The 27,636-nt window shown below is 33.0% G+C and overlaps 5 protein-coding genes across 7 annotated transcripts in view; 3 read left to right on the plus strand and 2 right to left on the minus strand.

Moving 5' to 3' along the window:
• Window positions 1–12,360, minus strand: part of LOC106104877 (nuclear cap-binding protein subunit 1) — a 16,584-nt gene extending 4,224 nt beyond the window's left edge. Inside the window, 6 exon segments of the mRNA XM_013285072.1 lie at window positions 109–544; window positions 9,470–9,573; window positions 9,804–9,941; window positions 10,401–10,819; window positions 11,303–12,084; window positions 12,172–12,360. Of these exon segments, the coding sequence (XP_013140526.1) occupies window positions 109–544; window positions 9,470–9,573; window positions 9,804–9,941; window positions 10,401–10,819; window positions 11,303–12,084; window positions 12,172–12,211 (1,919 nt within the window). The 5' untranslated portion in view covers window positions 12,212–12,360.
• LOC106104876 (probable serine/threonine-protein kinase nek3) lies at window positions 3,745–9,142 on the plus strand. Its single transcript, XM_013285071.1, has 2 exons — window positions 3,745–3,867; window positions 5,794–9,142. Exons 1-2 carry the CDS (start codon window positions 3,829–3,831, stop codon window positions 8,971–8,973), a joined length of 3,219 nt encoding a protein of 1,072 aa, XP_013140525.1. The 5' UTR covers window positions 3,745–3,828; the 3' UTR covers window positions 8,974–9,142.
• A 270-nt stretch (window positions 12,361–12,630) lies between the features above and the next one.
• Window positions 12,631–15,511, plus strand: LOC106104779 (NAD-dependent protein deacetylase Sirt6). The gene is made up of 6 exons (XM_013284914.1): window positions 12,631–12,788; window positions 12,891–13,018; window positions 13,120–13,362; window positions 13,939–14,112; window positions 14,469–14,592; window positions 15,108–15,511. The coding sequence occupies exons 1-6, from the start codon at window positions 12,723–12,725 to the stop codon at window positions 15,435–15,437; spliced, it is 1,065 nt and encodes a 354-aa protein (XP_013140368.1). The 5' UTR covers window positions 12,631–12,722; the 3' UTR covers window positions 15,438–15,511.
• A 551-nt stretch (window positions 15,512–16,062) lies between these two features.
• Window positions 16,063–19,784, minus strand: LOC106104869 (dolichol kinase). Of its 3 annotated transcripts, XM_013285061.1 has the most exons (10): window positions 19,161–19,784; window positions 18,842–19,092; window positions 18,535–18,755; window positions 17,886–18,074; window positions 17,423–17,632; window positions 17,211–17,285; window positions 16,890–17,064; window positions 16,483–16,560; window positions 16,225–16,379; window positions 16,063–16,104 (listed from the first exon to the last, which is right to left on the minus strand). In XM_013285061.1, the coding sequence occupies exons 1-9, from the start codon at window positions 19,274–19,276 to the stop codon at window positions 16,231–16,233; spliced, it is 1,464 nt and encodes a 487-aa protein (XP_013140515.1). In that variant the 5' UTR covers window positions 19,277–19,784; the 3' UTR covers window positions 16,063–16,104; window positions 16,225–16,230. The 3 variants fall into 3 exon arrangements, with proteins under 3 accessions (XP_013140515.1, XP_013140514.1, XP_013140516.1); XM_013285060.1 differs by lacking the exon at window positions 16,063–16,104 and having other exon boundaries at window positions 16,111–16,379; XM_013285062.1 differs by lacking the exon at window positions 16,063–16,104 and having other exon boundaries at window positions 16,214–16,395.
• A 193-nt stretch (window positions 19,785–19,977) lies between these two features.
• LOC106104868 (aldehyde dehydrogenase, mitochondrial) lies at window positions 19,978–27,607 on the plus strand. The gene is made up of 9 exons (XM_013285059.1): window positions 19,978–20,175; window positions 20,616–20,764; window positions 21,012–21,108; window positions 22,396–22,564; window positions 24,203–24,351; window positions 24,959–25,061; window positions 25,471–25,647; window positions 26,119–26,537; window positions 27,144–27,607. Exons 1-9 carry the CDS (start codon window positions 20,074–20,076, stop codon window positions 27,312–27,314), a joined length of 1,536 nt encoding a protein of 511 aa, XP_013140513.1. The 5' UTR covers window positions 19,978–20,073; the 3' UTR covers window positions 27,315–27,607.
• The last annotated feature ends 29 nt before the right edge of the window (window positions 27,608–27,636 follow it).

Here is a 27,636-nt window from a genome sequence, read left to right on the forward strand (position 1 = left end):
AAATTTACATTCCCTTCCTATCCTTTCCTCTTAAGAAAAGGGTGAAAAGAGAAACGGACTAAAATTAGTACCTGTACTGTACGCGGAATTACTTCCACTTCACAGCACGGTATTACACCGGGCAAGCCGACCCTATAGTCCAAAGATGTTAAAGCAGGCTCTATCACTATCTACACTTTTATTGGTGAGAGATTTTGATTTATTTCAATACATGCAACACAAATCTTTCCTCTTTACATCATTAAATATAGAACTATAGATGAAACTGTTTTATGAAATGTTAATAGTTGATCACTAACCTTGAAAACATAATGAAACTTAGATATAGCGGCGAAACTGTGCGAGATGCTCTTGCTGCCGAGGTTGAGTAGCGTCTGCACGAACACGTCTATCTTGAGAGGGTTGTAATGTGGATGTGGAGCGGCGTCGCCATCACGTAGCGGGTTCGGCAACTCCCGGAGTACGTTCAGCGCTTCCTCAGGCGTGCATTTGTTACGTACGCACACGACAAGCCGATGTGCCGCCTCCGTACCGGGTAGGGTAGCTAGGAAGGTACAAATTTATGATAAAATAAAATAAAAACCCCGTTAAACACGAGCAATTACAAAACTATACTTTTAGACAATAACATAATTCTTGGTCTTGGGTTCGAATCCTGCCGCCATGTACCAATGTGACTTTTCAATTTTTCGAAAATTCATATGTACATAATTTACCTGACGTTCTTACGGTGAAGGAAAACATCGTGATGCAACCTGCACATATCGGCGAAGAAATTCAAAGATATGTGTGAAGTCAACCAACCCGCACTTGGCCAGCGTGGTTGACTATGGCCTAGTCACCCTAACTTTAGGGTAGGCTCCGAGCCCCTCGGTGGGGACGTATAGTGAGCTGGTGATGATGATGATGATGATAATTGTATAAACTTAATTAACTTGAACACAGAATGATTCTCGCCAAAATGGCGCGCTATTCCTAAATCTACTGAATGACATTGACAGATGTCATAGAGACGGGACGTGTATGTCGTTATATAGTGTTGCGCCGATTTCTTCTTAATACTTATTTGCCATTTGATATTAGTTAATTGGTTTAAGAAAAAGCACCGATTCATTAATGCCCCAATAGGGGTATCTTTTTGAGTAGATTTAATAGCCAAATCTAAATTAAGGAACACCTTTTTCGTCTAGATGCTACCGCATGTATTTATTACCATAAATATCTTAAATTAAGGTCATATTGAAATTTTAACTGATGTCTGATGGTTTAAACCCAATTATATTCATTGAATAAATAGGAATAAAAAGCTACTTTTCTTGTGTTAATTTAAATTTTATCACTTGATCAGACGTGCGGGCTGTTAGCATTGATATTCTCGCGATATCGGCCAGTGAACAATACAGGGTGTTGCGTAAAGCGCAGTTGGTATCAGTATGGTTTTCGCGGGCGTGGGACATAGTACGATTCATTAGAGTTATAAAGGTAATTAAAGTTTAAGTGATCTTGCGCAAGTTTACGAGTTGGGTACAGTTAACACATTCATTAAAAAAATTAAAAAACTCTTTATTAGACAAAAAAAAAACATTTTTACACAATCCATTGGGTTTCTGTCTCTTGAACTAATTATAACAACTGCGTATCAGGACGCAGATGGATGGCAGGCAATGTTAGGATTTTTAATAAAAAATTATAGTTAAATAACTCGCTTACTTAATGTTTTGTTTGTTAATTTGTTAAGTGGCCGAAAAATCCACAAAACATACGGCTATCTCAGATATTTCAGAGAGAATGAAAGAGATGGTGTTATAGAAGTAGGAATCCTAGTCTACAAGATCGCTAATTCGTTAGTATTCATAGAGAACGTAAACACGTCTGAAATGAACGAGGAAAGCGAATAAATATCTTGCTAACTGAAGCGTGTCAAATCTTAACACGAAGACAAACACATTAGTAATATCATTAAAATTTACACGAAGTAAAGAGCTAAATTAATAAATTTCACTTCTAGAATTATATCTTATTTATAGTAATAAATTAAACTTTACTTCTGTATGATACAATTACAACTCCTAGCAAAGCTTGCTATTATTTATATACAGTATATTATATATGTATGTATTTTATGTAATTCTACACAAAAAAAACCAGCGCACCCGCGGACAAACCAATTATATGGTTTTTGCGGGGCCATATTTGTGCTTATTTTTTTTAATTTGGGTCATGTAATATTTTCAATAATAAATAAATAATAATAATAATAAATATTAACCTGTTTTTTTATCCCTTTACCGTGTGATAATTTTGTTTCCAATTTATTTACCCCCAAAATTCAATATCGTGAAAATATATAGCCTACAAACTATCATGAGTGTAGGGATTTTTAGTAAACGAAGAAATGTTCACAAAATAAAATATGATTGCAGACATCCTAGTTAACAAAGAAGTATATGTTTACGCCTTATTACATTAGTATATAGATATAAACAAGTACAGATTGGTTTGATTTTTTTAAGAAAAAAAAATTGGAGGCATATACTGAGATGAAAAGCATGCGTGCGACAGTCGGTGACAAAAGAAGATAGCAATAAAAGGGGGAGGAAGGGGGGTGCAGTGACAGGGGGGCTCGCGCGCCCTCGCGTGGCCGTTGAATAACACTTTCAGTAATGTTTATGAACTTTTAATGAATGCACATGTAAATAATTCAATAGAAAAGCGGTGTACGGTTGTCAATTGTTTACACGAGGTTTTTCTTTTAATTTCACCGAATAACTTATTCCAGCCAGACTGAAAACATGCTAAGCAATGTGCATAATATGCTTATGCAAATATTAAAAAGCTATAGTCTATCCATACATTATGGGAAAGTGATTTATTATCTTTATTAATATAATAAAGCGTAAACACACATTACTTCGTGGCGTAAGATGTCAACAATCCCAGTATGTTTTTGAATAATTCTATCTTTAATAAAAAGTCCAACACTTACGACACGTTTTAGGATATATATTTTCACGCTATTAAACTTAGGGGTAAATAAATTGGAAAAAACCCTAATGTAAGGGACTATGAACTAAAAGCTGCCAAAATTAAGAAAACAAGGTTTTTATGGTAATGGTAATTTTGACATTTGCAATTAAGAATTTGACAATTATAAACAATAAAATAAAGTTTTTATAATTTCACGCGGATGAAACCGCACGGGAACAGCTAGTCATTAGTAACAGTAAACGATACACAGATTTGAAACAATGGGTCATTTGATTTACGTTAAAAACTCAAGTCTATTAAGGATATAACGTCCGTTTCCACTAGTTATGACACTTCCCGCGGTTCACCATAGCTGCAGTGCAAGATAATATCTCCCAGGTTTCACAACATAATGGTCAGTACATTCAGTAAAACATGGTTGCACAAAGTAATTATTATTTCGTACTCTAGCTTACGTCAGACAAAATTAATTATGCCAAATTTTAGGAAGGAAAAAGGAGACGAAATAAATAATTAAAAAACTTGAGCAAAAAAATTATACCTTAGTCTATTTTATTTTGCTTAACTTTAAAACGGATATTTTTTTAGTTTGTTTTGTGTAAATAACGAATATATTTTAATACCTATTTCTAGGTGGATTTTTCATAATTTAAAATGAAGAAAAAAGTTTTCATGCAGGTCATTACTCTCTGATCAATCCTTGAGGCGATCATTGGTAGGTGGTTAGTGGAAACAGGTGGTAAGTGGAAACAGGTGGTAAGTGGTGGTAGTCAGTGTTCGGTGGTGACGACAGACGGCAGTGTCGCGTACCTTCGACTCAGTGAAATAAAACGCGTAGAGATGAGATCCGCGTTATTATGCGTTTTCGTTACGCTATTTGTGAGTTTTTTATAATTTTTTATAAACATTTTTAAGGAGAAATTTCTGTTTGTTTTCCCGGTGAATTTATTAGTGATTTCTTTTTTTATTGTTTGTATAGCCTTACTCTTGAAATGGTCTGTATGTTTGAATGTGATTTTGTGTATTTGAATTTATTTTACAATTATTTGTATCGAAATGTTTTTAATGTAGAAACCACTAGGGTTAACATAGTTAAATATCGTCAGATATATTACGTTAATGTTAAATTTGTTCGATGCATTTTTTTACATAAATATAGTTTAATTAACGCTTGCATTACACTTATTACATTCAATTAAATTGGAATTTTACTTATATCAAATTTAATCCAAGTTAAAATCTTCGATTTAATTCATTATTTAAAAAAAACAGGCTATTAACGCTTATCTTTAAGTCTTATTTTTTTTTGCCTTTTATTTTTTTTCCATAACAATTTTCTACCGATTCGAACCTACGAGTCGTATACAATCACTGAGCTATGGTTACCGACATTCATCATCTCAAAATCAGTACAGCAGACGACCTCATTACGAGTACTTGCTATTGTAGGTCTGTGAGTTTCCCAACTACTATAAGAATAATTGTTTTTTTACACGATTATCTGTCAATGGGAAGGCGATAGTAAGCATCGGTGTTACTTGAATGATAAATGAGGGCACTTTATAGTAGTTTTTCTTAACGGTTTTGGAAAAAGAACTTTATTAGTAAACGTAGAGAGCTTTTAACCAATTCAATTTTCTGGTGAATTTTTGTTTATGTGACCATAAAGAGATTAAATCGATATTGAATAAAGAAATGCCGTTAATATGAATAATAAAATATATTTTATACTAATAAATGACATGAAAAATTCGAGTTTTCGATGCGATAATGGCAAAATTATAAATTTATTCAAAAGTAATTTAAAAGGGGGAAAATTGAAATCGATCAAGCAATTTTAAGTCAGAATTAAGATCTTTATTGCAACGTACATGTAACTTTTATCAAATTTGTAGATCGTGTTTTTTAAATACATCCATCTAAACGTCTAAGATAAAATCAGCACCTTGAATTCTATCTATTGAACGTAAGTGTAACTAAATAACATGCTTTATGCGTTTCTAGGTCTCGATTTTAACGCAACAGATTATGATAAGATATAACAATCGAACATACAACCAACCTAACAACTTGAAATTAAATAGAAAAGTGCACTATAATATTGTCAATAAATAATTGATAATCTTACTAATATTATAAATGCGAAAGTTTAGGTGGATGGATGTTTGTTTGTAGTCTAAACGGCTGAATGGCTCTCGATGAAATTTGGCACAGATGTGAAGGACTCACTTTTGTTTTTGTTTTTAATCCTACACGGCCGGAGTCGCGGGCGAAAGCTAGTTTGTCTATAATATAAAGTATATAAGTATTTAAAAGACTTTTAAGCTTCTTTTGCACTTGACATTCATCCGCATCTGAATCAATTTCATTGATCAAACGCCCAGTGGAAAGATGGTCTAATTGTAGGCAGAGACATTTTCAGCAAATGCTAGAAGTGTTCAGTGTTGCGGAACATTTTGCAGCGGGGATGCATACTGCACGCAACTGTACCGAGGCACGCTAATGCCACTTTCCCGATAATACGATTTTACTTTCAAACGCACATTCAAATATTTACTTAATTTTTTTTGTATACTAATGTAATCAATCACGACAACTGGATATACCCAAATTAATCGTCGAGGTTAAATAACTATTGACATATGCATTTGTAACAAACAGACGATTTGTTTATCTTGAGTGTAGACTTAAATGCGTAAACCTATTTTTTGAGATTTACATTTAACTTACTACTTACTAATTATTAAGGCCACGACTTTTCAAGTAAAGAAGTCTTATTAATGTTCTTTTCATACTTTATTCCAGGTCGAAGGAAATATAGTTGCAGGAAATGACTTCAGACCGACACCTATCCCTCTGGACGAATGGCGGCCGGGGGAGAGACGCGGTAGAGCAGGGACATTACACGAGACAATCAAAACTGCTTCCCCACCCACTATTGTCGCTATCCCCGCACATTACTGGGAAGATGCGCTACGTCACAGTGTCTATTTAACCTTAGTCAGAGATAAAATTGATCAACTAATTGCTAAAGGAGACATCGACTCGAAAGAGACACAAGATTCAAAACACATAGACGATCAAGATCTTTGGGAAAAAATTAAAACAGCACCATTCGATAGACTTAAAGAAGTCGAAAGTACAACATATGGAGATGTTACGATATTAGCAAGAGGAAGGTTATTAGAAGAATTAAAAGGATATCGCTTCACAGAAGACGACAAGTCGCATGAAAAGTGCGACGAAGATAAATGCATGAACGGTGTTAAAGCTTTCTGGACCGTGAAGCGTGTTAGACAAAGAGATCAAGAAATGTCTCCAGGCAAATACCACTATGAGTTAACGTTTTCTGTCATGTCACAAATACCAAAAAAACAACACAAGCCGTATGAACGACCAATTAGAACATTCACGGTCCAAGAGAGCATAAATGATAGAGTAACTGAACAACCTTTAACATATAGAACTGAAACAGCACCACCGCAAATATCTCGGCCTGAAAGAGCCATTTGGTTCCATAAAAACATTGGTCAAACACCTCGCTACCACAAAAGAGAAAAACAGAGCGAATTAGAAAGATTATTCTCTTCGCTATTTGATGATGATGATGATGACGATCCGAACTATGAACAACAAAGAAGATATAAACAAAACCAATACCATCCGACATATTCACCATATTCTAAAGTTAGTTACGTAGGAAGCGCAAGTTCAGAGCACAACACTCATTTAAAATCATTACCATATCCATATAAACCTCACGGTATCAAACACCAGAGCCATCCTCCGGACACCTTCCATCAACATTATTTAGAACAAGACAGTGGTTTGAATTATCCACATTTCTCACAGGCAGATTACAAAATACCGGGATATAATAAAGTAGATAGCACAACCCGTCCGGCAGTCTTACCTACGCCATTACCTCCGCTGGCTTCATCGAAAGATTCTTTTACAAAAAAGAGCACTACGATGAAATATGAAATGTCAGATATGATTACAAACCCACCACCGATACATAAACAATATAACAAAGGGAAAGCACCAGTTAAAGGTAATTACTTTCCGGAACGTTTAAGACCACCAATTTATAACGCACCTCCTGGCGTTTTTGTCACGATGGACAAGAAACCTTTTAAACCGATGCCACCGTTAAAGATGCCAGCCACGAAACCACTGAGGTCACATAAACCCATCGATTTTCGACCGAGTCCACAAGTTCTCGATGTTCAGTTTTCTGAACCCGATCCCTTGTTCGATTCTGCATTTAGGCCAATAACTGTAAATTACATCGACAGTACAAACACAACAGAGAAAGCCATTGTTACGGAAGAAAACAAATACAGCGATCATATATTACATAAACCTGTAAGCTCGAAAAGGCCTCCGAAGAAACAAAACAATATAAGAAACTATGAAATCACAACAAACAGTCCAGATATTATAACTGCTAATAGTAACGAACAAGACGATGTTATTGAATGGGCTGACATGCTGAGTATTTTTGCTAAAACTACTCCCATGGATACACATAAGGAGAAAAATAAAACATTGTCGAGTACCACACCTCTGCCAACATCTACCGCTACTATTAAAGTTAATACAAAAGAAACAACAACTCAAACTTCAACCACTACACTGCCCTCTACAACGCAAAAGCTCAAGAAACGTACTCGACCCCCGCCAAAGTTCAACAAAACGGAAAAAATCAAAAAGCACAAACGAATCACCACAACAACTTCAACATCTACCACAACATCCACAAGTGCTCCATTAACTACAAAACTTTTTAAAGAAAAGAAACGATTCAAACCAGATTCAGATGCAAAACAATCCAGTACGATTGTCACTAGTACTACAAAAGCACCATGGAAACCTTCTTCAAAAGCAACCACTACTCCATCAAGCACTATTAGTACATCAACGACAGAAAACCCACCATCAACAACTACTAAAACAACCACTAAGGCTACTAGTACTGAATCTACATCGACTACAAGACCAAAGAATATTAACCGGTTTCGACAATCAACATTATTGATTAAAGGAACATCACTAAAACACGACAGATGGAGTGCCACAAGTGCAGCGCCTGAAAAACTTCGCGGTGTAGTTTCATCGAATTATAATCAGAGAAGAAAAGGTTCCAATTTCCAAGGATATATTTCGTCTACACCTAAATATGTAGACGAAGAGCGAAATCGCCACGATCATATCGATGGTACAAGTACTATAAGACCGATTACTCAAGAGATTACGACGAAAAAAGCCGAGGTAACATCTACTGTACCAACCGTTGAGGAAAGCGAAGAAGAAATTTCAATGGACGGTGAAGAAATATCGAAAATTAAAGAAAACCAAACATCTGAAGAAACGAGAGATCAAAGTGAATATATTTTTCAATCATCTGAATCAGGTAATGACGCAAGCAATGAAATAATTGATACAGAGGCGACATTCACAACTGAAAAGATCACCACATCACAATCAACACCTAAAGGTAAGAAATGCAAGAAAAAACATCAAAATTCAACAACAACTGAAGCTATTCCAACAACAACAACAACTATCGCTCCTACCACTACAACTACAACCACTACAACTCCTAGTACACTAGAAGATCTACTAAACGACTTTTCCTTCGATGATGAATCTAAGGATGATGAAATTGCCCAACACGATACAGATAACGAAGCGAGTCAATCACAAGATCATTATTTCAAAATGAATGATGATTTAAAAGAACTTCTTGATACTATTAACAAAGACAGTAAATATGAAGGTTTAACTGACGACGACGAATATGATGAAGAGAATGATGATGATGATGATGATGATGATGACGACGATGATGATGAAAGGGAAGCAATGTTTGAAGATGAAGATATCACTTATCATTCATCTGAAGATTCACCTCGACATTCAAATGACGAATATGACGAGAAACGGCCATTAAGTTTGCTAGAATTAATGGCTATGGAATAGACTGAATATTACTAAATATTGCCACACTTATTTGCTTGATAGTTACTAAGCAGTTCCTTAGTGAAGATTTCGATTATAAATCTATACTAAGGAATACACTTACTAACTGTGAGTATGGCACATAAAAATACTCAATAAGTCAGCTTTAATACTGTTGTACAAGTCTGTACTACAGTAACATATGAAAGTAATATTGTTATAATTTAATTACAAATACGCTAAAAAAGAAAGCATTTACATTTTTTTGTTACCTGTACCTCTGTCTCTCTCGACTACACTCAGAGACAATCATTGGTTACACAAACAGTCTCTAAGTGATTTTTCACACTAATACATCAAATCTCCCTTAGTGAATATTTATGAATTCTGAGTGTTAAAGTTAATACTTAATTGTAAGCTCAAAATTCTAAGTTCAGTTTGTAAATATAATGTATATCTAGATTAGTTTAGATTAAGTTAAATAAAGTTATTTATTAATTCATTTTATTTATGTTACCTGCTCCTTCCATTGAATATTTGTAGATTGGTTCCGGTTTCAAAGGCACTAACGGTGCTAATGTTTCTGGAGTCATATCTTTTACCCTTTGATGGTATGATAACCTACAAATACAAATAAACATATTTTATTAGACACTTATGTACATAATTACTGTTACATATATGTTAAGACTCAAGTGTATGTTTTAATGGACTTTTAGCATGTTTTTTTTTTAAAAAAGCAAGGTTAAACAGCCAAATATAAAAAAACTTTAAACTCTTCCTATTATATTTTGGAAGTTGATTCATGTATAAGTATTTTAAAGTAACCATTTTAATAAGAATGGACAAACCTTAAACACTTTCCAAGAACTTCTCTTATAAATCTAGGTTTTGGATGTTCTGGGTCTAATTGTATACAACCTTCCCAATCTTCCCACGACCAGCGGTACTGAAAGTTACTTAAGTGGTACGCAAACCAGTTCACAAATCTGGAAAATTAAAGAAAAAAGACATTTAGCATTTTGTATCAAACTGTAAAGTAACCAGCTTTCGCCCGCGACTAAAGAAACTAAAGAAAAACAAAAGAAAGTAGCATTTTTCCAGAATATTCTCTACATCTATACCAAATTCCATTAAGATTTATACATCAGTTTAGGCTACAAATTCTAGCAAATATCCATCCACCAATCAAAACTTTCGCAATTATAATTCTAATAAGATTGCAAATTGTTAAAAAACTCAATATGTCATTCATTCATTCCATATATATACAAACTATTTATTTATACAGTTCTTTCTGTCCAAAAGTCGGCGTATTTAACACAAGGACCAATTTAGATGGTAGTTTGACTGGTAGATGACACATGCAAGATTATAGGCTACTTTTATAAATAATACATTAACTGTATTAAAAATATGTAATCAATAAAGATAAATTTTGTACATACCTGTCAAAGCTAGCTATATTCATTGTATCAATTCTCATAAACAAGATCTCTGTAGCCTGAGCTAGTACTTGCGGCATAGTGGACGGTTGCAGCTTACATAACTCAATGAGTATTGAACCATAACAAATCTCCAAATACCTAGGTACTGGTAAATTAAACAACTCCGCAAACATAACCTCTACTATACAATATTCTAAAGGAATCTTCGCTTTGTATGGGAAACAGAGTAATTGCGCTGCACATTCCTTTCTTTCCAAATGGTACGCTTCAATAATGTTATGCAGATGTTCCTCAATAAGAAATCTCTCTATAGAGTGTGCTCCAGGTAATACCGGACCATCAGGACAATCGGTGTAGTCAAACATTCTGAATATTACACGAGGCATGGGGTATGTGTCTCCTTCATTGTGTGGCGGAGGCTAGAAATAATATAAAACAAAAATACAGACATAAAGACACTTAATAAATTATGTTTATTACTTAAATTAATATTTAAAACTTTGTCAGATATATAGCATACCCCTTAGACACTAGTTGGATGTTAAAAAGATTTAAAGGTTTTTAAAATGTAACAAAAAAATATAGTCTTTAACAGTAAACCCCCTACACCATGAATTCTGTACACCTATATAAAATGCAAAATAAGCCCTGTAACATTAAATTTCTTACAATTAAAAAAAAGAACCCACTAATAACACTATTTATGGCTATACCCTGTTAATAACACATTCAAAAATGTTAACTCCTATAATGAGTTACCATCAACCAAGTTATAGGGGAGTATACTACATATGTAACATTCTTTTAATACAAAATTGTGTTATTGGGCTATCGTCTTATTGCTTTGCTCAACTTCCATCCACAATCCATTCACTCCCTCTACAAAACAAAAATGTAAATACCTGTATACTAGGAAGTGTGTGTTGCAAAGCTTCACAAAGTATTGAATCAAATGCAAGGTATGGTCTAGGAATGTGTTTCTCAGACCAGTTGTCCTGTCTTAACTTTTTAATTTGAGCCCATAGGCAATCTAAATATTCTTCTTGCAAGTGTGGTGAATCTGCTGACCATACTTTTAATGCCGGCCAGTGTTTCTTACTTCTTTTGTTCAGAAACACTTCAATTGTCACTAATAAATGATCTAATTGAGATTCTTTCTTTTCATATAATTCTCTACCAACCCAAGGTAAAGTGGACAAGACAGCAAACACAAACCAGTCGCGTCTGACTTGAGGAACACCGTCCTCATTCGCGGAGTCAACCAATGTTTCTAATAATGTTAGTAGTGAAGATGCAGCCAGTACATGACAATTAACTAAATCAGAAATAAATCGTAAACAGTATCTTGCAGCGTTCCACTTGCCAGTCTTTAAATTTTCTTTAAAAGTCTTTACGATGTAATCCACAAATTCACCACCAAAATTATAATTCTTAGCATTGAGTAAACCAACCAAAGTAGCATATATTGTACATTTCTCAGGCATCCGTATAGCGCATTCTGTTAAAATACGCAGGATTTTCACTCGGAAAGTACTCAAGTCAGCTTCTAAAACACTAGCTAAGCCTTCTAAATTACTTTCTAAGCTTGAACTACTTTTTTCCCCAACTCTTAGAATTAGAGACTCTAATCTATCTTCAATTTCTTGGTTCTCCGACACACGACGCCTTTTCCGATGAAGACGATCTGAAAATAAATAGTTTTTGTTGTAATGCGCCTAGTAGCAAATGATTGTTGTAGATACACATAACCTAAAATTATTAAAATGAATACCGTATCCATCTTCTTCTTCATGTCCACGTCTTCTATTCATAGTTTGGTATAGAGCAACGGGTGGATAGATGTAAAATAATCCTTGATTTATCCTTATTTGCAAATAGTAACTAAAATCGAATAATATACGTCGACAAAGAAATAAATCCAATAAAACGAAAATACCGAGATACAGATTATAACTTTTTCTGACGTTGACATCCGTTGACATATATGACATAGACGTAAAGAAGAATTAAAATATTTAGATGAATTATGAACAATTCGATACATATTTTAATTTATGATAATAAGAAGTAAAATAACTTAAACAATTGACGAAGGTTGGTGAAATAAAGTAAAAAAGAGTACTGACCAATATTTTTACAATGAACAATAACCCTATGCCCTCTGTGGATATGTCAACCGGCTTTTTGTCTATTATCTATGGTCAACTAAAGCATCAAAATAAAAACTGAAAATATTAATTTTATTCCAAATAAATGTAAAATGTTGTAAATAAGTGATAACTTCGTATAATTTTACTTAAACTAACAATAAAAAAATAAATAATGTCGTGTAATTATGCAGAAGGGCTGTCGCCCTATGAACATAAAGGTGTTCTCGGAATTCCAGAAGTATAAAATTTGTTTTAATATTTGCAGCTTTAATGACATTCTTGCTTGCTTTTGCTTTACGCATAAGGCAATTTAACTGTAACTATTTATTGTTTCATTCAGAAATTTGAAGCAATCGAGAAGTTAAATGAGAAATGTGAAATGTTAGCTCGATTGATTACGGAAAGTAAACATATTGTTGTTCATACTGGAGCAGGAATTAGTACCTCAGCAGGAATACCCGATTTTAGGTATATATTACGCAAATCTTAAGTGTTGGCTAAATATTTAAATACATTTTCTGTACTGAAACATGCCCATATTTAATTTCTTGATTTGCATCTTTTTCCAGAGGCCCTAATGGTGTATGGACTTTAGAAAAGGAAGGAAAACGTCCTTCCACAAATATATCATTTACAGATGCAAAACCTACAAAGACACATATGATATTAAAGAAATTAATAGAAAGCAATAAAATACAATACATTGTTAGTCAAAATATTGATGGACTCCACATGAAATCAGGATTGTCTCGAAAATATTTATCAGAATTACATGGTAACATGTTTATTGATGAATGCAGTTTATGTAAAAGGTAATAATTTATTACAAACTCTCTTACAGTAAAACTTAACAAAAATAGCTCTTATTAGTTATTATTTCCCCTCTTGGGGGCCCTTGTGCCTAGTCACTCCATGGAGCATTCACTGAAGCGATCTAAGACATTGGTGGCCTCTCAATCCGGTAATAATAAAGTAACAGCCCATACTGAGGCTCTTAAGGGAGCCCTCATGCTTAGTTATAAATGATATTTAGGTTAAGCGTCATCTGCAGTTGGCCACCTCAAGCCTAGTGAATCTGTAAATGCCTCTTCAAAACAAACAGTGGCAATCCAATCACAAAAAAAGATATTTTTTAACAACACCAATGTTATCAAGACTAATGATGGCTTACTATTTAGCGCTGAATTAACAAAGAGGACAGATAACAATTTTTAATATTGTTTTCTTGTTCATGTAAGATGATTTTGTTCAATATAACTTATAGACACTCTAATTTTGTTATATGTATAGAGGTATTTAATATTTTAACTCAAAAACTACTAAAACAGCAGTTACCTTTGACTTTTCTTGTTTTTAACTATAATAAAGGTTTCTGTTTAACTTCTCAGGCAATTTATCCGTAGCAGTCCTGTAGAGACTGTAGGCAAGAAGTGCAGCGGAGTGCCATGTGCGTCCGGATATAATGGTGGCAGACCTTGCCGAGGTCGTTTGTATGACGGTGTATTAGACTGGGAACATAGCTTGCCTGAAGATGACTTGTTAATGGCTGAATGGCACTCAAGGTATGTTATTACTGGCACTCAGAGTCATTTCTTGGGAACCGAGAGTTTTTAATTATATGTTTGATATTAGGATACATAAACTACATGGTTTATGGGGTGTTAAATTGCAAGTAAGGCTTGTACTATAGTATGGAAAATCACTAAATGGTTTATGCTTGTTTTAACTGACTAGCTTTTAAAGTATTTTTAGTTAAGTCACCGTAAATATAGAGCAAAATTCTGAACTTACTAACTGCATTAAAATTCTTTAAGGTTGGATATTAAGGAACTTATCCAAGTAGTATGATATATAGTAAACATTAGTGTGAAATTTAAAAAAAAATAGTCTTATTACATATTGTAAATATTTTTTCCAGTATTGCAGATTTAAGTATTTGTCTTGGCACTACATTGCAAATCGTTCCAAGTGGAAATTTACCTTTAGAGACTGTGAAGTATGGAGGGAAGTTAGTTATATGCAACCTGCAGCCTACGAAACATGTAAGTAACATATGTAATGCTTGTAAATAAAAAAGGGAGGAACAACAGGGTGTGGTTCCAACAGGGTAAGTATGCTATTTTTGTTTGTCTCTTCTTCAGTTGATTTATTTAAAGCAAATCTACAAATGTTGATTTCTATTGATATGTCACTTCGCTATTTTGGCGAATTCAAGTGGCCGCTCGTTTGTTAGCTATTAACAAAAATTACTACTTTTATACCAATTGTGTCTGTTAAGTCTAGAATTAGCTTTCTAACATAGTTAATCTGTAAAATGTTTCAAAACTTTAATTTTAGAAGTTAGGAATGATGATGAATAATATTATTATTAAATAATAATAATAATATTATTATTAAATAATAATATGGTTGTAAATTCGAATAATTAATATATTAATATTGACTTACACATGGCAGAATCACTTTTATACAAACAAAAGCCGTAATTAAAAGGGATGTTTTCTCCTTTTATATGAAAAAAAAACTTATTGACATGAATATGTTATATTTTTTTCAGGACAATAAATCAGATCTCATTATAAATTATTATGTAGATGATATATTAGAGAAAGTAATGAATATACTAAAGTTAGATATACCTGAGTACAATGAGGATACAGATCTAACAAAATTAGCTTCGACAGAGATTGTTGAATGGACTATTAAAAAAAAAGATGTGCTCGTATTGGAAAAAGTTTTCAAAGCAAAGTGTAAAGGTGTCAAGAAGAAGAAAATATTAATAAAAACCAAAAGAAACAGTACCGAATCTAATGGTATAGAAAATGGTAATTGTAAAGTAATTAAGTTGGAAGTTAAACAAGAATGTGATATAAGTGAAATTAAGTAACTTTTAAGTGATTATCATGTGATTTTTTTTTAATTTAGATAAATTAATGTATAAGCAATGAATATAGAATGAAATATTCCTTTTTATAATAAATAGTTTTATTTATTCATTCAGATATATTAAAAACATACAAATGTAGTTGTATCTGTTGACGATATAATTAACATAATGAATGACGCAATTTTTTATAATATAAAAATAATTTATCATATACAATCATATTTAAACTACCTCTCATATATTTTAACATTCAAACACTAAGAAAAATCATGATTTTTTTCATGATTCTCAAAGTAAATACATACATTGTCTTTGACTCAATTTAAAAACTAATTCTATAAAAAAATATATCACAATATCTTTGTCAAATGAGATTGGTATTTTTTTTTATTAAATAATAATCTCATTTTTTTTAATGTTTACAATTTTATTTATTGATACATTGACAAGAGAACACCTCAGGAGATCCATTATAATTCTCATATAATAACACTGGATTAAAAATTATTCCAAGTCAATAATTTGATTTTTGTAACACTATATTTAAAAAATATAATATAAGCGACTTTGCCCGCGTGGTATTAAAAATATAGCCTATGTTAGTCACAGATAAATTACCTTTCTAACGATGAAATTTTTAAAAAATCCTCCCTGTAGTTACTAAAACCTACAAAAATACAAATTCTTTTTTATAATATTAATATAGATTGGAATTCCTATAAATCTTACGAACACCCGTAATAAATATACAGTCGTGTAAAATATAAACTTTGAAATTAAACCATACCGAGATTTATGAGAGAAAGCAAGTAGCTTGAAATGCTAATATTGTAACTAGAGGTAAAATCAGATTATCCACTTGTTCAGTTTTTGCTTCAACTAATGCTGAAACAGTCGACGCGATTAAAGTGCGTGTAAGTGCATTTGGAACATCTAAAATATCTGAAAAATGTAACATCTGTTTAAATAAAGCTATCTCAGTTTTTACAATCAAAATGAGAGAGACGACATGTTTTATTTGGTAATAATAAGTAGTAAAACTCACTGAAAAACTGCAGGAAATACACAACAGCGACTTGTGATAAGATATTAAAGGATGTCCCTTCCAAAGTCCGGTTGCTATCTGCAAATGTAATTGTCAAAATAGATAATTGTTTACTAAGTATAATAAAAATCATGAAGGCAATTTTCAATGATGCACCTTTGTTTCTTAGCAAAAGACAAAAAACAGAACAACTTCTAATTTCTAATGATTCCTGAAAACCCTATCATGCTACACTTCTGAACCCTCAACTTAATTTCTCTCCATAAATCCCACTTTGGATAACAATGGGTTTAACACTGACCTCTAAATATAGACAGGCTAATAGCATTTTGTGCTCATACGATTTTCGCTTTGGTGCTTACGGTAGCGATCCAATCTATCCTAACAGTTTAAATTACTATACAAACCTGACCACCGATTCTTCCCAAAGGTAGCTCCAGCACAACTGGCCGCTGTATCTCCTACGCCGACTGCTAGCACACCGGATAGGAGGTCCAAGCTAGCAGGCTCCGGAGTTAGGATAATAGGACAAGCGAGCCCCACAAATAAATATAATGGAGTCATAGCAAATGAACCGCTGTCCTGAAAAAAAAATTATTGGCACAAAAAATGTGTAAAGGTTCTTATGAGCTAAGTAAAAACATCAAATAATGTCTTTTTGTCAATCATATTTAAAAAAAAATTACAAATGAATTATAAATGCAAATATAAGACAAATTTATTGTCACCTTATCATCACAATAAACAACAAAGGCTGATTGAAGTGTCGATGAGATCGTTTCAATTTCTGCTATTCTTAGAGCCTGAAAAATAAATAGATTTTTTTTTTTTTAATAAATGCAATGGTCTATAGAATTATAGGAACTACTTAATGGGGGTTACAATCAAGTCAAACTCAACTAAATTCTACATTAAAAACAACTGAATTAGGATTATTTACCTCAACAAATATTAATACAGAGAAACCAACTCCAGAAGCCAAGGTCATTAAAGGTACATCAGTCAATATGCCACTCAGAAATACTAAAGAAGCTAATACATGAAATGTCTTCCTTGTCACTGTGTTTGCCTTCACAGATGTTCTCGTTTGTAACAAGATCACAAGTATTGATATTAACAATAATAATAACCAAAACAAAAACAATTTCAGCTGAAAAAAAAGAATGCAAAGTTCATAATTGTCTATCTGTTCCGTGTGTTAAGTGAGTCTATGTATTCTTCTAGGCTATTCTCTAGGATGGATGGAGTTTGTAACCTAAACTGCTGAACAAATCTTGATGAAATCTGGTATAGATGTAGAGGATAGTCTGGAACACTAGGCTAACTACTTTTGTTGTTTTAAATTCCAGATGAACAGACTAGTACCAAATAAGTATTAAGAAATGAATATACTACAAACTTACTCTTACATAGTCCATAAAAACATACTCAATGATATCAAAAAGACAATTTGGTCCCAATATAATGTGCCACTTTATTAGTAAAACTATAGCACTTGCTATTACAATGGATAACACAGTGCTGGCACATCTATATTCAGGTTGTAACACAAATATTGATGTTATTATAAAAACTGTTGTTAATAATATCGTCTGAAATGAAGAGAATTTATTAAATATTTAGCATTAAAACTGTTGCATGAGTACTGAAAAACAACTGAAACTCTATTGCTAATAGTTCTCAGTTTAGTAGCAACAGGATATATGGAAAGCCCATAACATGATAACTTAAAGGTGAAGGTAAAATTAAAATATTGCATTTATAAAATAAATAGATGATTTATATTATCATTTTGTACAAGGGTGGCTAAATAGTTGATTCCAGTGGCTGTCGATTAATACTTTTTCCCCCTTTAATGAGGCAATACATAAGACTACAAAAATATTACTTATATTATGAATTATTCTGTTTCATGTAAGATTTCATTAGAATGTAACTGGTAAATTGTGGTGTCACAAGTGAATAGTAGATCTTAGATCTAACAAAGATCGTTCCTGATCTAGTAAGTGTAGATAACATAACACAAAGAAAATATCTATAAAATATACTTACAAAAACAAGAGTATTTATAAATGCATATTCTTCATTAACACCATTCAATAGACTTTGTACATATTGAATAGATGCTGCAGATACAAACAGTGGTATACTCTGTACAACCACCATCGCCTCTCCGACAGTAAATGTTTTAGGAAAATTTATGAGAACCAATTTTAATAATGAACTAAATGATGACACACATAACAATGTTATGACTAGAGATACCATTAAATCTGGAAATAAAAGAATAATATGTGCAAACTAGATTTTTGGGGTAATATTGTAAATTTATAAAAATATTTATAAAAAAATAACATACCTTGATTTGTAAATGCATAAATAAGCATTGTTGATATTAAACTACAAGCAACACAACCTCCATAATCACCCTCCATTAAAATGCTACCAGATAGTGATAGGAAGAGTATAAAAAGACTACATTGAAAGAATAAACCCACAGATAGAAATGCTACTGTCTGATACAAAACACTTGTGTTGTACCAAATTGTATAATTTAGCAAAATTAAAGGCAAAAGGATGTAACACCATAGGCCATTACTATTTGAAGGTCTGAAAAAGAAACAGAAATCATTAAAAATAATTTTTAATATCGGAAAACAATATTTCATGTATCTTACCTTGTTGCAATACCCACTGCTCTTAGATTATTGGTTATGTTTTTATCTAGCGATTTAACATAATGTTCACATAGTTTACAATAATATCCATTACTTAATTTTCTTATTTCTTCCATTATAAAATTGTAATTTAAAGAAACAGTGTTTATACACTTCTATGTGAAATTAAAAGCTTTTCAACCACGAAAATAATACTGGATAATTTTATGAACAGGACCACATTATTACAATGTGATGAAATAACACATAAACACTAGTTCAAAGTTCAAAATTAAAGGATAACATTGTAAAATATGAATAAACCGGCAATGTGTAAATATTTGATGAAATGACACTGTCACTGTCAACAAATCTAATCTTTAACGTTATGATCAAGTTATAACAAGCAAAAAACTGTTATAATGTTAAGTTAAGTTTGGTCTCGTTATGGAATACTTCATTTTTCGGTCACAAAATTTATAAAACACAGCGCTTCAAATGACATTATTATTTTTTCTCCTAACAATAGGATTAATTTACTTAACAATTTATTAAAAGTACCTACCGACGACCGTCTAAAATGCTACACTACTTTAAGCTGAAAAAACAAATATCTACTGCAATAAAAGTTATTAGGCTTTAATTAAAATACATTTATGCGAATGAAGCAGTCTTCCACCATCATGTAATTGATTTTTATTCTAATTTCTTATCAACAGTCGTTCACTTTTCTTAAAGGTGCTAGAGAAAAGGAAACAGAAATAGCGATACGATATGTTATTTTTGAAATAATAGCTGTTTTAAGCTAACTGTTAAATAGCGATATGAACGTAAACGTATAACGTAAATAAAAAAACTTGAAATCAGTTTGTTACCGGCATAGTGTGTGGTGGGTGGCGTTAAGTGTATCAAAAGAAATAAAAATCTACTCAATATGTTAAGAAACTTTACCAAAATTTTGCAAGTGCAGAAAGCGAAATTTTCGGCCGCTGCTGCACCGGCACCCCAAACAAACCCAGATATATTATACACAGGGGTAATTATTTTCCGTAACTATAGAAAACAAACCTGAATTCCGGTATGCTATATTTATAAGTACGCAGATGATTCAACTATTGCAAATCAATTTAACAGTCAATCATTATAAAGCTATAATAATTTACCTAATGCTATTAATAATTGTATACGAAGGATTGATGATTTTTTTTTAATTAAATCTTTTTATTTAGTGACGGAAATCTTACTACCCTTAATTTATTTTTCATACCGAAATTTTAAAGAAAACGTCTAGATTTTTTAATAATTTGCAATTAAAACTTATTAAACATTTTTTTAACATAAAATGCAATTAATATAAATTTTTGCACTAAAAATTAACTTATGGAATTGTGGATACTCTAGTCCCATACTACTACTTACATTTCATACTTATATGTTATATAGGTTTTTAAAAAATACTAAATACACTTTTTATAGCTGTTCATCAACAATGAATGGGTAAAATCTTCAGACGGCAAGACATTCACAACAGAGAACCCAGCAACAGAGAAGGTGATAGCAGAAGTTCAACAAGCCGGCAAAGCTGATGTTGACAAAGCTGTGAAAGCCGCTAAAGATGCATTCAAGTATATAAAAACAATTAGTTTTTAATTTATTAAGGTTTTTTTTTATAAAGAAACATATCTTGCTATATTCTCCAAAGTATGTTTTTTTTAATACTCATTTTTATTATTTTTCAAAATTTTTAAGTTGCATTACTTGCATGACTTGTAGAATTATTTAATTGTTTCCTCACAATTCCTAGTTGACTTATAAATTCAGTTTTTTAATGATAATTTTGTCTGAAATTAAGTTAAATCATGTTTTTTTTAGATTGGGATCGCCTTGGAGGCGAATGGATGCTTCAGAGAGGGGATACTTACTTAATAGACTTGCTGATCTCATTGACAGAGACAAGGTGTACATAGCTGTAAGTAAAAAAAGAAATTTCATATAAGGGATGTTTACTGGTGTTTTATTCTATAAATCAATCGGTCATAGAGGATTTTTTTTAATTGGATTGATTGATTGAACAGTTTTGATTGGTCTAATGGGAAAAATCTTATTGGACCACTGAGCCCATGGATAGGCAAAAATGACACAAAAACAAGCTTCTTTTCAAGTTTCTTCTATTTTACAATTTTTCTTTGTTTCAAAACGCCTTATGCCTTGGCCACAGGCATGGTTCAAAAAACATTACTAATAGTAGGAAAGAGAAGAGCTATTAAATTTCATAATATTGTGTGGATGTCCCATTGTGATTGTGGCGAGTTGTCGAGTAGTATTTTTGAACAATCGTAAGTTACGATGGATTGTTACCGCGATCGAATAGCTATAAATAAACAATACTTGTAGAATTATTTGAATTGCCAGTGTTTTAGAAAAAACAGTTGGTAAAAAACGATCACAGCTTGGCGACGAACACGATTCTAGAAACTCTTCATTCTATGCAGGTGCTATGCATAATGGCAATAAAAAAATCAATGTTCCCATACTATTAAAAACAATTAAATGTCCATAAAAACACAAAGTACAGTTTGAAGTAAATTAAAATATTAATATTCAAAAATATGATTTATTTATAATACAAAAAATCTGTTGAGATAACCTCATAACATATTAATTTAATGAGAACAAAGTGTCTTATGCCAAAAAACTTAATTTACATTGAATAAACATGGGAAAAAAAATACTTTAGTATTGTTTAACACATTTTTCGAGCTAAAATCAATTAAGATAACATCGACGTTGAAAAGGTAATAAAAGTTATAAAAAAAACATCTACATACTATACTATTGTGTAATCTGTCCCACATATGCGTTGTCGAATGATTTCGCGCGCCAGGTTTTGGTCAAGGTCGAGAAGATTCTATTTTTAGATTTACTTTTTTTTTAACTATTTATATTTTTAAACCGGCCAGTTCCTTTAAATTAATAAACACGGTATCCCTAATTCTCGATAACAGACGGATATGATTAATTAAACATTAAAAACTATAAAGTGTTTGTTGTATCATTTTTTATATTACATCATAGGTTTTTAAACCGTTTTATCAGTAAAAGACACTTAATCGGATCTCTATTATATTATAACAACAAATGGATAATTCTAGAGTTTTTTTCGTAACCTTGAGCAATGGCTGTCAGCATCTACTTTAATTTTAAGCAAATTTGATTATAGCCATTATTATATGATCATGTCGAATAATATTTCTAGAGCTTGGAGACTCTTGACAACGGCAAGCCATACACCGCGTCATATTACGGTGACGTGACCGCTTCTGCTAAGAACTTACGCTATTACGCCGGCTGGGCTGACAAGAACCATGGATATGTACTGCCAACTGATGGCAATTACTTCGCATACACAAGGCATGAGCCTGTGGGTAAGTTTTACGTGATTTTCAGTAATAAGTCGAAAAGAATAAAAAATGAGTGAGACTACAATGCAAAATTGACGAAAATATAACATGTCGCTCAACCGTTTTATCACAACAAATATTTATTTATACAACTAAAGCGATAAAATGTCGATACAATCCAAATAGACGGCGACGATAATAGTATAGACGTGGCCAGGGATTGGGGGCAGCTTCCCCCACTCTTAAAGGATCGAAAAAATTAAAATAGACATAAAAACTACTCGTATACCATATTAATGCATTTACCTATTCTAGAAGTTTCCAGACTTATGAGATGTAACATGAATAGACAATTTTCGTGACATTAAAAAGTTCAAGGTCAAACAAATCAAAACGCGATATCGTTTCAGCAACACAATGCTGCTGTGTTAGTGATTAAAAAAAAATTCAAGCTCGAGTGTAGATAATTTTATTGGTATAAAGCATATGCGCGGACTTTACTTAGATTTTTACGATTTACTATATCATATAGTTTGAAAATTCGCCGGTATTATAAACACATGTATGGAAAGAATTACCTTTATTAATTCTAAATATATCAAGCTTTATTATTATTGGCGAGTTATGCATTAACTCAAAACACGTTCGTGACTGCCTAATCTTGCAGTGTTTTAGAATGACTAGGCTATTTACATTCTTACGTAATTTGACGACAAAACGTGTGAATACTTGAGAATTATAATTTTGTATTTATTCGTAAAGGTTTATTGATTGTATTAGGACATTTTTAATATCGATATTGGTCGACAAATAATAATTATAGCATGTGCCAACCGCTAAGCTAATTTAGTCTTAGGGGGTGGTGTGTCTATACCAATTTTTATTAGTATTTTAAAAAGGAAAGATTTGTATTTTTGTATGTATTGAAATAACTCAAAAACTACTGGTCCTGTTGGACGGTTTCTTTCCCCCGTCCGGGGCTCTGGAGGTGTGGGGCTATTGAAACACTTTCTTCTAGTTAATCATCATTATATTTAAAATATCTGAACCATATTTTATACAAAGTTTATTAGTCCTACAATGTTACTTGTTCCGTGTCGAGATGTGAAGTCTCACTATATAAACATCAAATGTAGAATTCTTTATAATTTAATCTTCTAATATTAAAAAAACCATCATCAGTGTGTACAGTGTTGCCTGCCAGTATACAAACATATAAAAACTCCAACAGGTCCGATCTCAAAAATTCTTAAACCATAAAAAGCTACGTTATCAGTAACATAGGCTATATTTTCAATGTTTTTATTTCACGCGTGCGATTACCATATGTTTTTTTTATTCCATGTAGTTTTTATATCTATTTGATGTTATTTTATGAACAAGAGTATCTCTATTTTTGGGAGCTTATCGCGTACTAGTCTTATCAATTGAATAATGCATTGTAATATACACGTACAATATAATTATATCAAGGTCAACAAGGTCAAATTAACATAAACGTGCAGGATGTATTTATGGCTACTTATTTCGTTTTAATCCAAACTGACTATAGAGAACGAAACGTATTTATTTCACCGTAGAACATTCCAGATAAATAAATGCGTTCACAGATTATGCTCTTTTCTTGAAGAACTCTAAGTTGTAACTTCACCATTGTGACAGGCATTTGCGGTCAGATCATCCCATGGAATTTCCCTCTGTTGATGGCATCATGGAAGTTGGGACCGGCTCTTGCTACTGGCAACACCATAATCCTCAAACCCGCAGAGCAAACACCACTCACCGCGCTTTACCTCGCACAACTTGTGAAGGTAAGTGCTTGGATTCCGCGTATATACACCGATACACTAGGCCAGTACAGTTGGACAGTTGCCAGTTATTAATGTATGGACTGGTACCAGTCAGTGTTCATACTATGCCAGTTATGCCAGTCCAGTTGTAAAGCGCTACTTATGTAAGAAGTTTTAATTGAATTTATAAATAATGATATACTATTGTGTAATATTTATTGCATAACAGTTATTTTTTTTAAACCGAAAAATGTCGATCATACATTGAAGCAATAATTAGTTATATAGGTATATGACAATGTTTATTATCTAATCTACCGCTTATGTTTTGAAAACGAGGTTATCTTGTGTCATGAATGGCTCGAATTATGTCAAAATCTTTGACTTCATAAACAAGTATAGGACAACTTTTCTTATTCCTTTGTAACTTGGCAGATCAGAGATCTCGCACGAAAATTTACCTAAAAGTATTTGTTACGTTAGCGGGCCTAAAGTGCACTAACAAATTTTCGTGTTAGACCGTGCTGACCGACTGTAAAGAATCCTGTATAATTATCTGTTTTCCTGAAGATGATAATGTCTTTGTAAGGGTATTTCTGGTGGAAAACGACAAGTCTTCATTTTATAGGAAGCAGGTTTCCCCGAAGGTGTAGTGAATGTGTTGCCGGGCTTCGGAGACGCCGGCGCTGCGTTAGTACAGCATCCCGATGTCGACAAGATCGCTTTCACAGGTGAGATATAAGTTCTTACAATGAAGGGAAAAACTTGACCTCCTGTGAAGAAACTTAAAGAATTAAGTAAATTACTGGAGCACTGGAACAAATGCTTAGTTAACCTTAACTAAGAGTAAGCTTCGAACCCTTTGGTATGTTAATTTGGAGGTCCATTTAGGTCTTTTATGCAATAGTTATTGACCCTAAGATCAATGATATTGTTTTTAAACTTATTTGTCGCCGAAACTTTTCATGCGTTTCCCGATGGGACGATCAGCCTACCGATTGCTACAATTGCTACCATGAAGTAATCAAGAAATAGGTCGATTGGCCCAATAGGAAAAACGTTATTGGATAAGAACAGCCCAACGGGAAACACCCAAATTGGCCATCAATTTGCATAAAAATATCCTCATCATCTATCCAGGGTCAACAGAAGTAGGTAAGGCAATCCAGCGCGGCGTGGCGGACACCATCAAGCGTGTGACGTTGGAGCTGGGCGGGAAGTCCCCCAACATCATCCTGGCTGATGCTGACCTGGAGTACGCGGTGGAGAAGGCGCATATGGCCGTCTTCTATAACATGGGGCAATGCTGCTGTGCTGGTAAGCAACTATTCTGAAGTATGGTCTTTTGAAGACCTTTCGATCCGAATGGCATCGTTTTTCCAAGTTTTAACTTTAAATAGTGATAAAAAAGGTTTTGTTAATTATTTATATGAATATGTTCTTAAAATTTAGTCCAACTCACTAATTAATTGTCTCCCTTAGTGTAGATTAAGGAAAAACCCACACTTTATTGAGCAATTAATGACTCTGATCCCGGATTTTCCTTCAAAGTATTAAAATAAAATATACTTTTAAATAGCCTTCGTTCGAGGCTGCGTCCGCGTGGTATTAAACAAACAAAAGTATGTATCCTGTGTGTTCTTCCAGACCAACGCCCAAAAGGCAAATTTCATTAAGATCCGTTCAGCAATACTCTTACAAACATCCATCCAAACTTTCGCATTTATCATATTTAGTAAAAAGTTAGATTTTGTTCGTGAAATAAAACTTTAAATTCAACTCCCTTAGGTTCACGTACATTCGTCGAAGAATCGATATACGATAAATTCGTCGAAATGTCGGCGGAGCGCGCTAAAAAGCGGGTAGTCGGGGATCCTTTCAATTTAGCAACAGAACAAGGTCCTCAAGTAGACAAGGATCAGCACGAGCAAATACTACGTCTAATAGAAAGCGGGAAAAGCCAGGGCGCGAAGCTAGTCACTGGTGGAGGGCGCGCCGGAACTGTGGGACATTTCGTACAACCGACTGTGTTCAGTGATGTTAGAGATGATATGGATATAGCGCGGTATGAGATATTCGGCCCGGTGCAGCAGATTCTGAAGTTCTCCAAAATGGATGAATTGATCGAACGCGCAAATGATACGCACTATGGTCTCGCCGCTGCCATATTCTCTAAGGATTTGGACAAAACTAACTATCTTATACAGGTATTTTTTTATGTCTGGTGTGTTTGATTATAGGAAACGCATTTAAATATGGGCATTCGCTTCTCTATTTTAGCGAATTTCACTGTCTATGGGCATTTAGTTCTGTATTCGAATTCCGATGCCCATATGCTCGTTTGTCAACTTACATAGTACTAGCTTTTGCCCGCGACTCTATCCGCGTGAAATTAATAAAAACAAAAGTGAGTAGCCTATATGTTCTTCCAGACTATCCTCTACATCTAAATTACATCGAAATCCATTCAGCCGTTTAAGCTACAAACTCTACAAACATCCATCCATCTAAACTTTCGCATTTATAATGTTAGTAGGATAAGTAAGTAAAGTATTATGTAAAAACAATGTTAGAATTACTTCGAGTGATTTTTTTTAATTAACATGCTAAAGTCATTCATTTATTTGTATGCATTTTATTAACGACCGGTAATTATAATCACTGACTACAATAAGAACAATTAAAAGAAAAAAAAATCTCTATGATGTACTAACACGAATGTTTGCGTCAAAGTTTTCGTAACCTTAACACTTAGGTACTTCTTCCACAGTTTTTTTTTCTTGTTTTTAATAGATGTATGCACGTCCTTTTAGGGTCTTCGTGCGGGTACAATTTGGGTGAATGACTACAATGTATTCGGTAATCAAGTACCGTTCGGAGGTTACAAGCAGTCAGGTCTTGGTAGGGAGAACGGACCCTACGGCATCAAGAACTACACAGAGGTCAAGGCTGTCGTCGTCAAGGTCACTGAGAAGAACTCCTAAAATATGAAAATCAAAAATAAATGAAATCAAAAACAAATAATGAAAGGTCTGTTCAGACATAGGGATTTTTAGAATAAATAAAATCGATCTTTACTCCATTGAAATAAAGTTCAATTTGACTTTACACGTATTTTTACACTTAAAAGACGTGCACAGTAAAGTTAAACCTTGTTGCAATTGTATAAAGCTTTCATTTGATATAAAAAATGTGCTCTTCGTCTTCTGTTTGAACGGATCCTGCAAAAAGCCAATAATATCGGGTGCTTATTTTTTTTATTTCGAAAGAGAAATAGTAATTAATACTCAATTCCCACAGCATTTA

Source organism: Papilio polytes, unplaced genomic scaffold, assembly GCF_000836215.1.
Source record: "Papilio polytes unplaced genomic scaffold, Ppol_1.0 DF823399.1, whole genome shotgun sequence".
NCBI classification, from domain to species: Eukaryota; Metazoa; Arthropoda; class Insecta; order Lepidoptera; family Papilionidae; genus Papilio; species Papilio polytes.

Bases quoted from the DNA above. Each gene is read 5' to 3' on its own strand.
- LOC106104779 (XM_013284914.1), top strand. From the start codon at position 12,723: ATGTCGTGTAATTATGCAGAAGGGCTGTCGCCCTATGAACATAAAGGT. The intron at 13,019-13,119 runs GTATATATTACG...ATCTTTTTCCAG, and splicing joins GCAGGAATACCCGATTTTAG to AGGCCCTAATGGTGTATGGA. The intron at 13,363-13,938 runs GTAATAATTTAT...TTAACTTCTCAG, and splicing joins GAATGCAGTTTATGTAAAAG to GCAATTTATCCGTAGCAGTC.
- LOC106104876 (XM_013285071.1), top strand. From the start codon at position 3,829: ATGAGATCCGCGTTATTATGCGTTTTCGTTACGCTATTT. The intron at 3,868-5,793 runs GTGAGTTTTTTA...ACTTTATTCCAG, and splicing joins GCGTTTTCGTTACGCTATTT to GTCGAAGGAAATATAGTTGC.
- LOC106104869 (XM_013285061.1), bottom strand. From the start codon at position 19,276: ATGGAAGAAATAAGAAAATTAAGTAATGGATATTATTGTAAACTATGT. The intron at 18,075-18,534 runs GTAAGTATATTT...TCTTCATTTCAG, and splicing joins TTATAAATACTCTTGTTTTT to ACGATATTATTAACAACAGT. The intron at 17,065-17,210 runs GTGACAATAAAT...TTTTTTTTTCAG, and splicing joins TTGTTTATTGTGATGATAAG to GACAGCGGTTCATTTGCTAT.
- LOC106104868 (XM_013285059.1), top strand. From the start codon at position 20,074: ATGTTAAGAAACTTTACCAAAATTTTGCAAGTGCAGAAAGCGAAATTT. The intron at 22,565-24,202 runs GTAAGTTTTACG...CCATTGTGACAG, and splicing joins CACAAGGCATGAGCCTGTGG to GCATTTGCGGTCAGATCATC. The intron at 26,538-27,143 runs GTATTTTTTTAT...ACGTCCTTTTAG, and splicing joins AAACTAACTATCTTATACAG to GGTCTTCGTGCGGGTACAAT.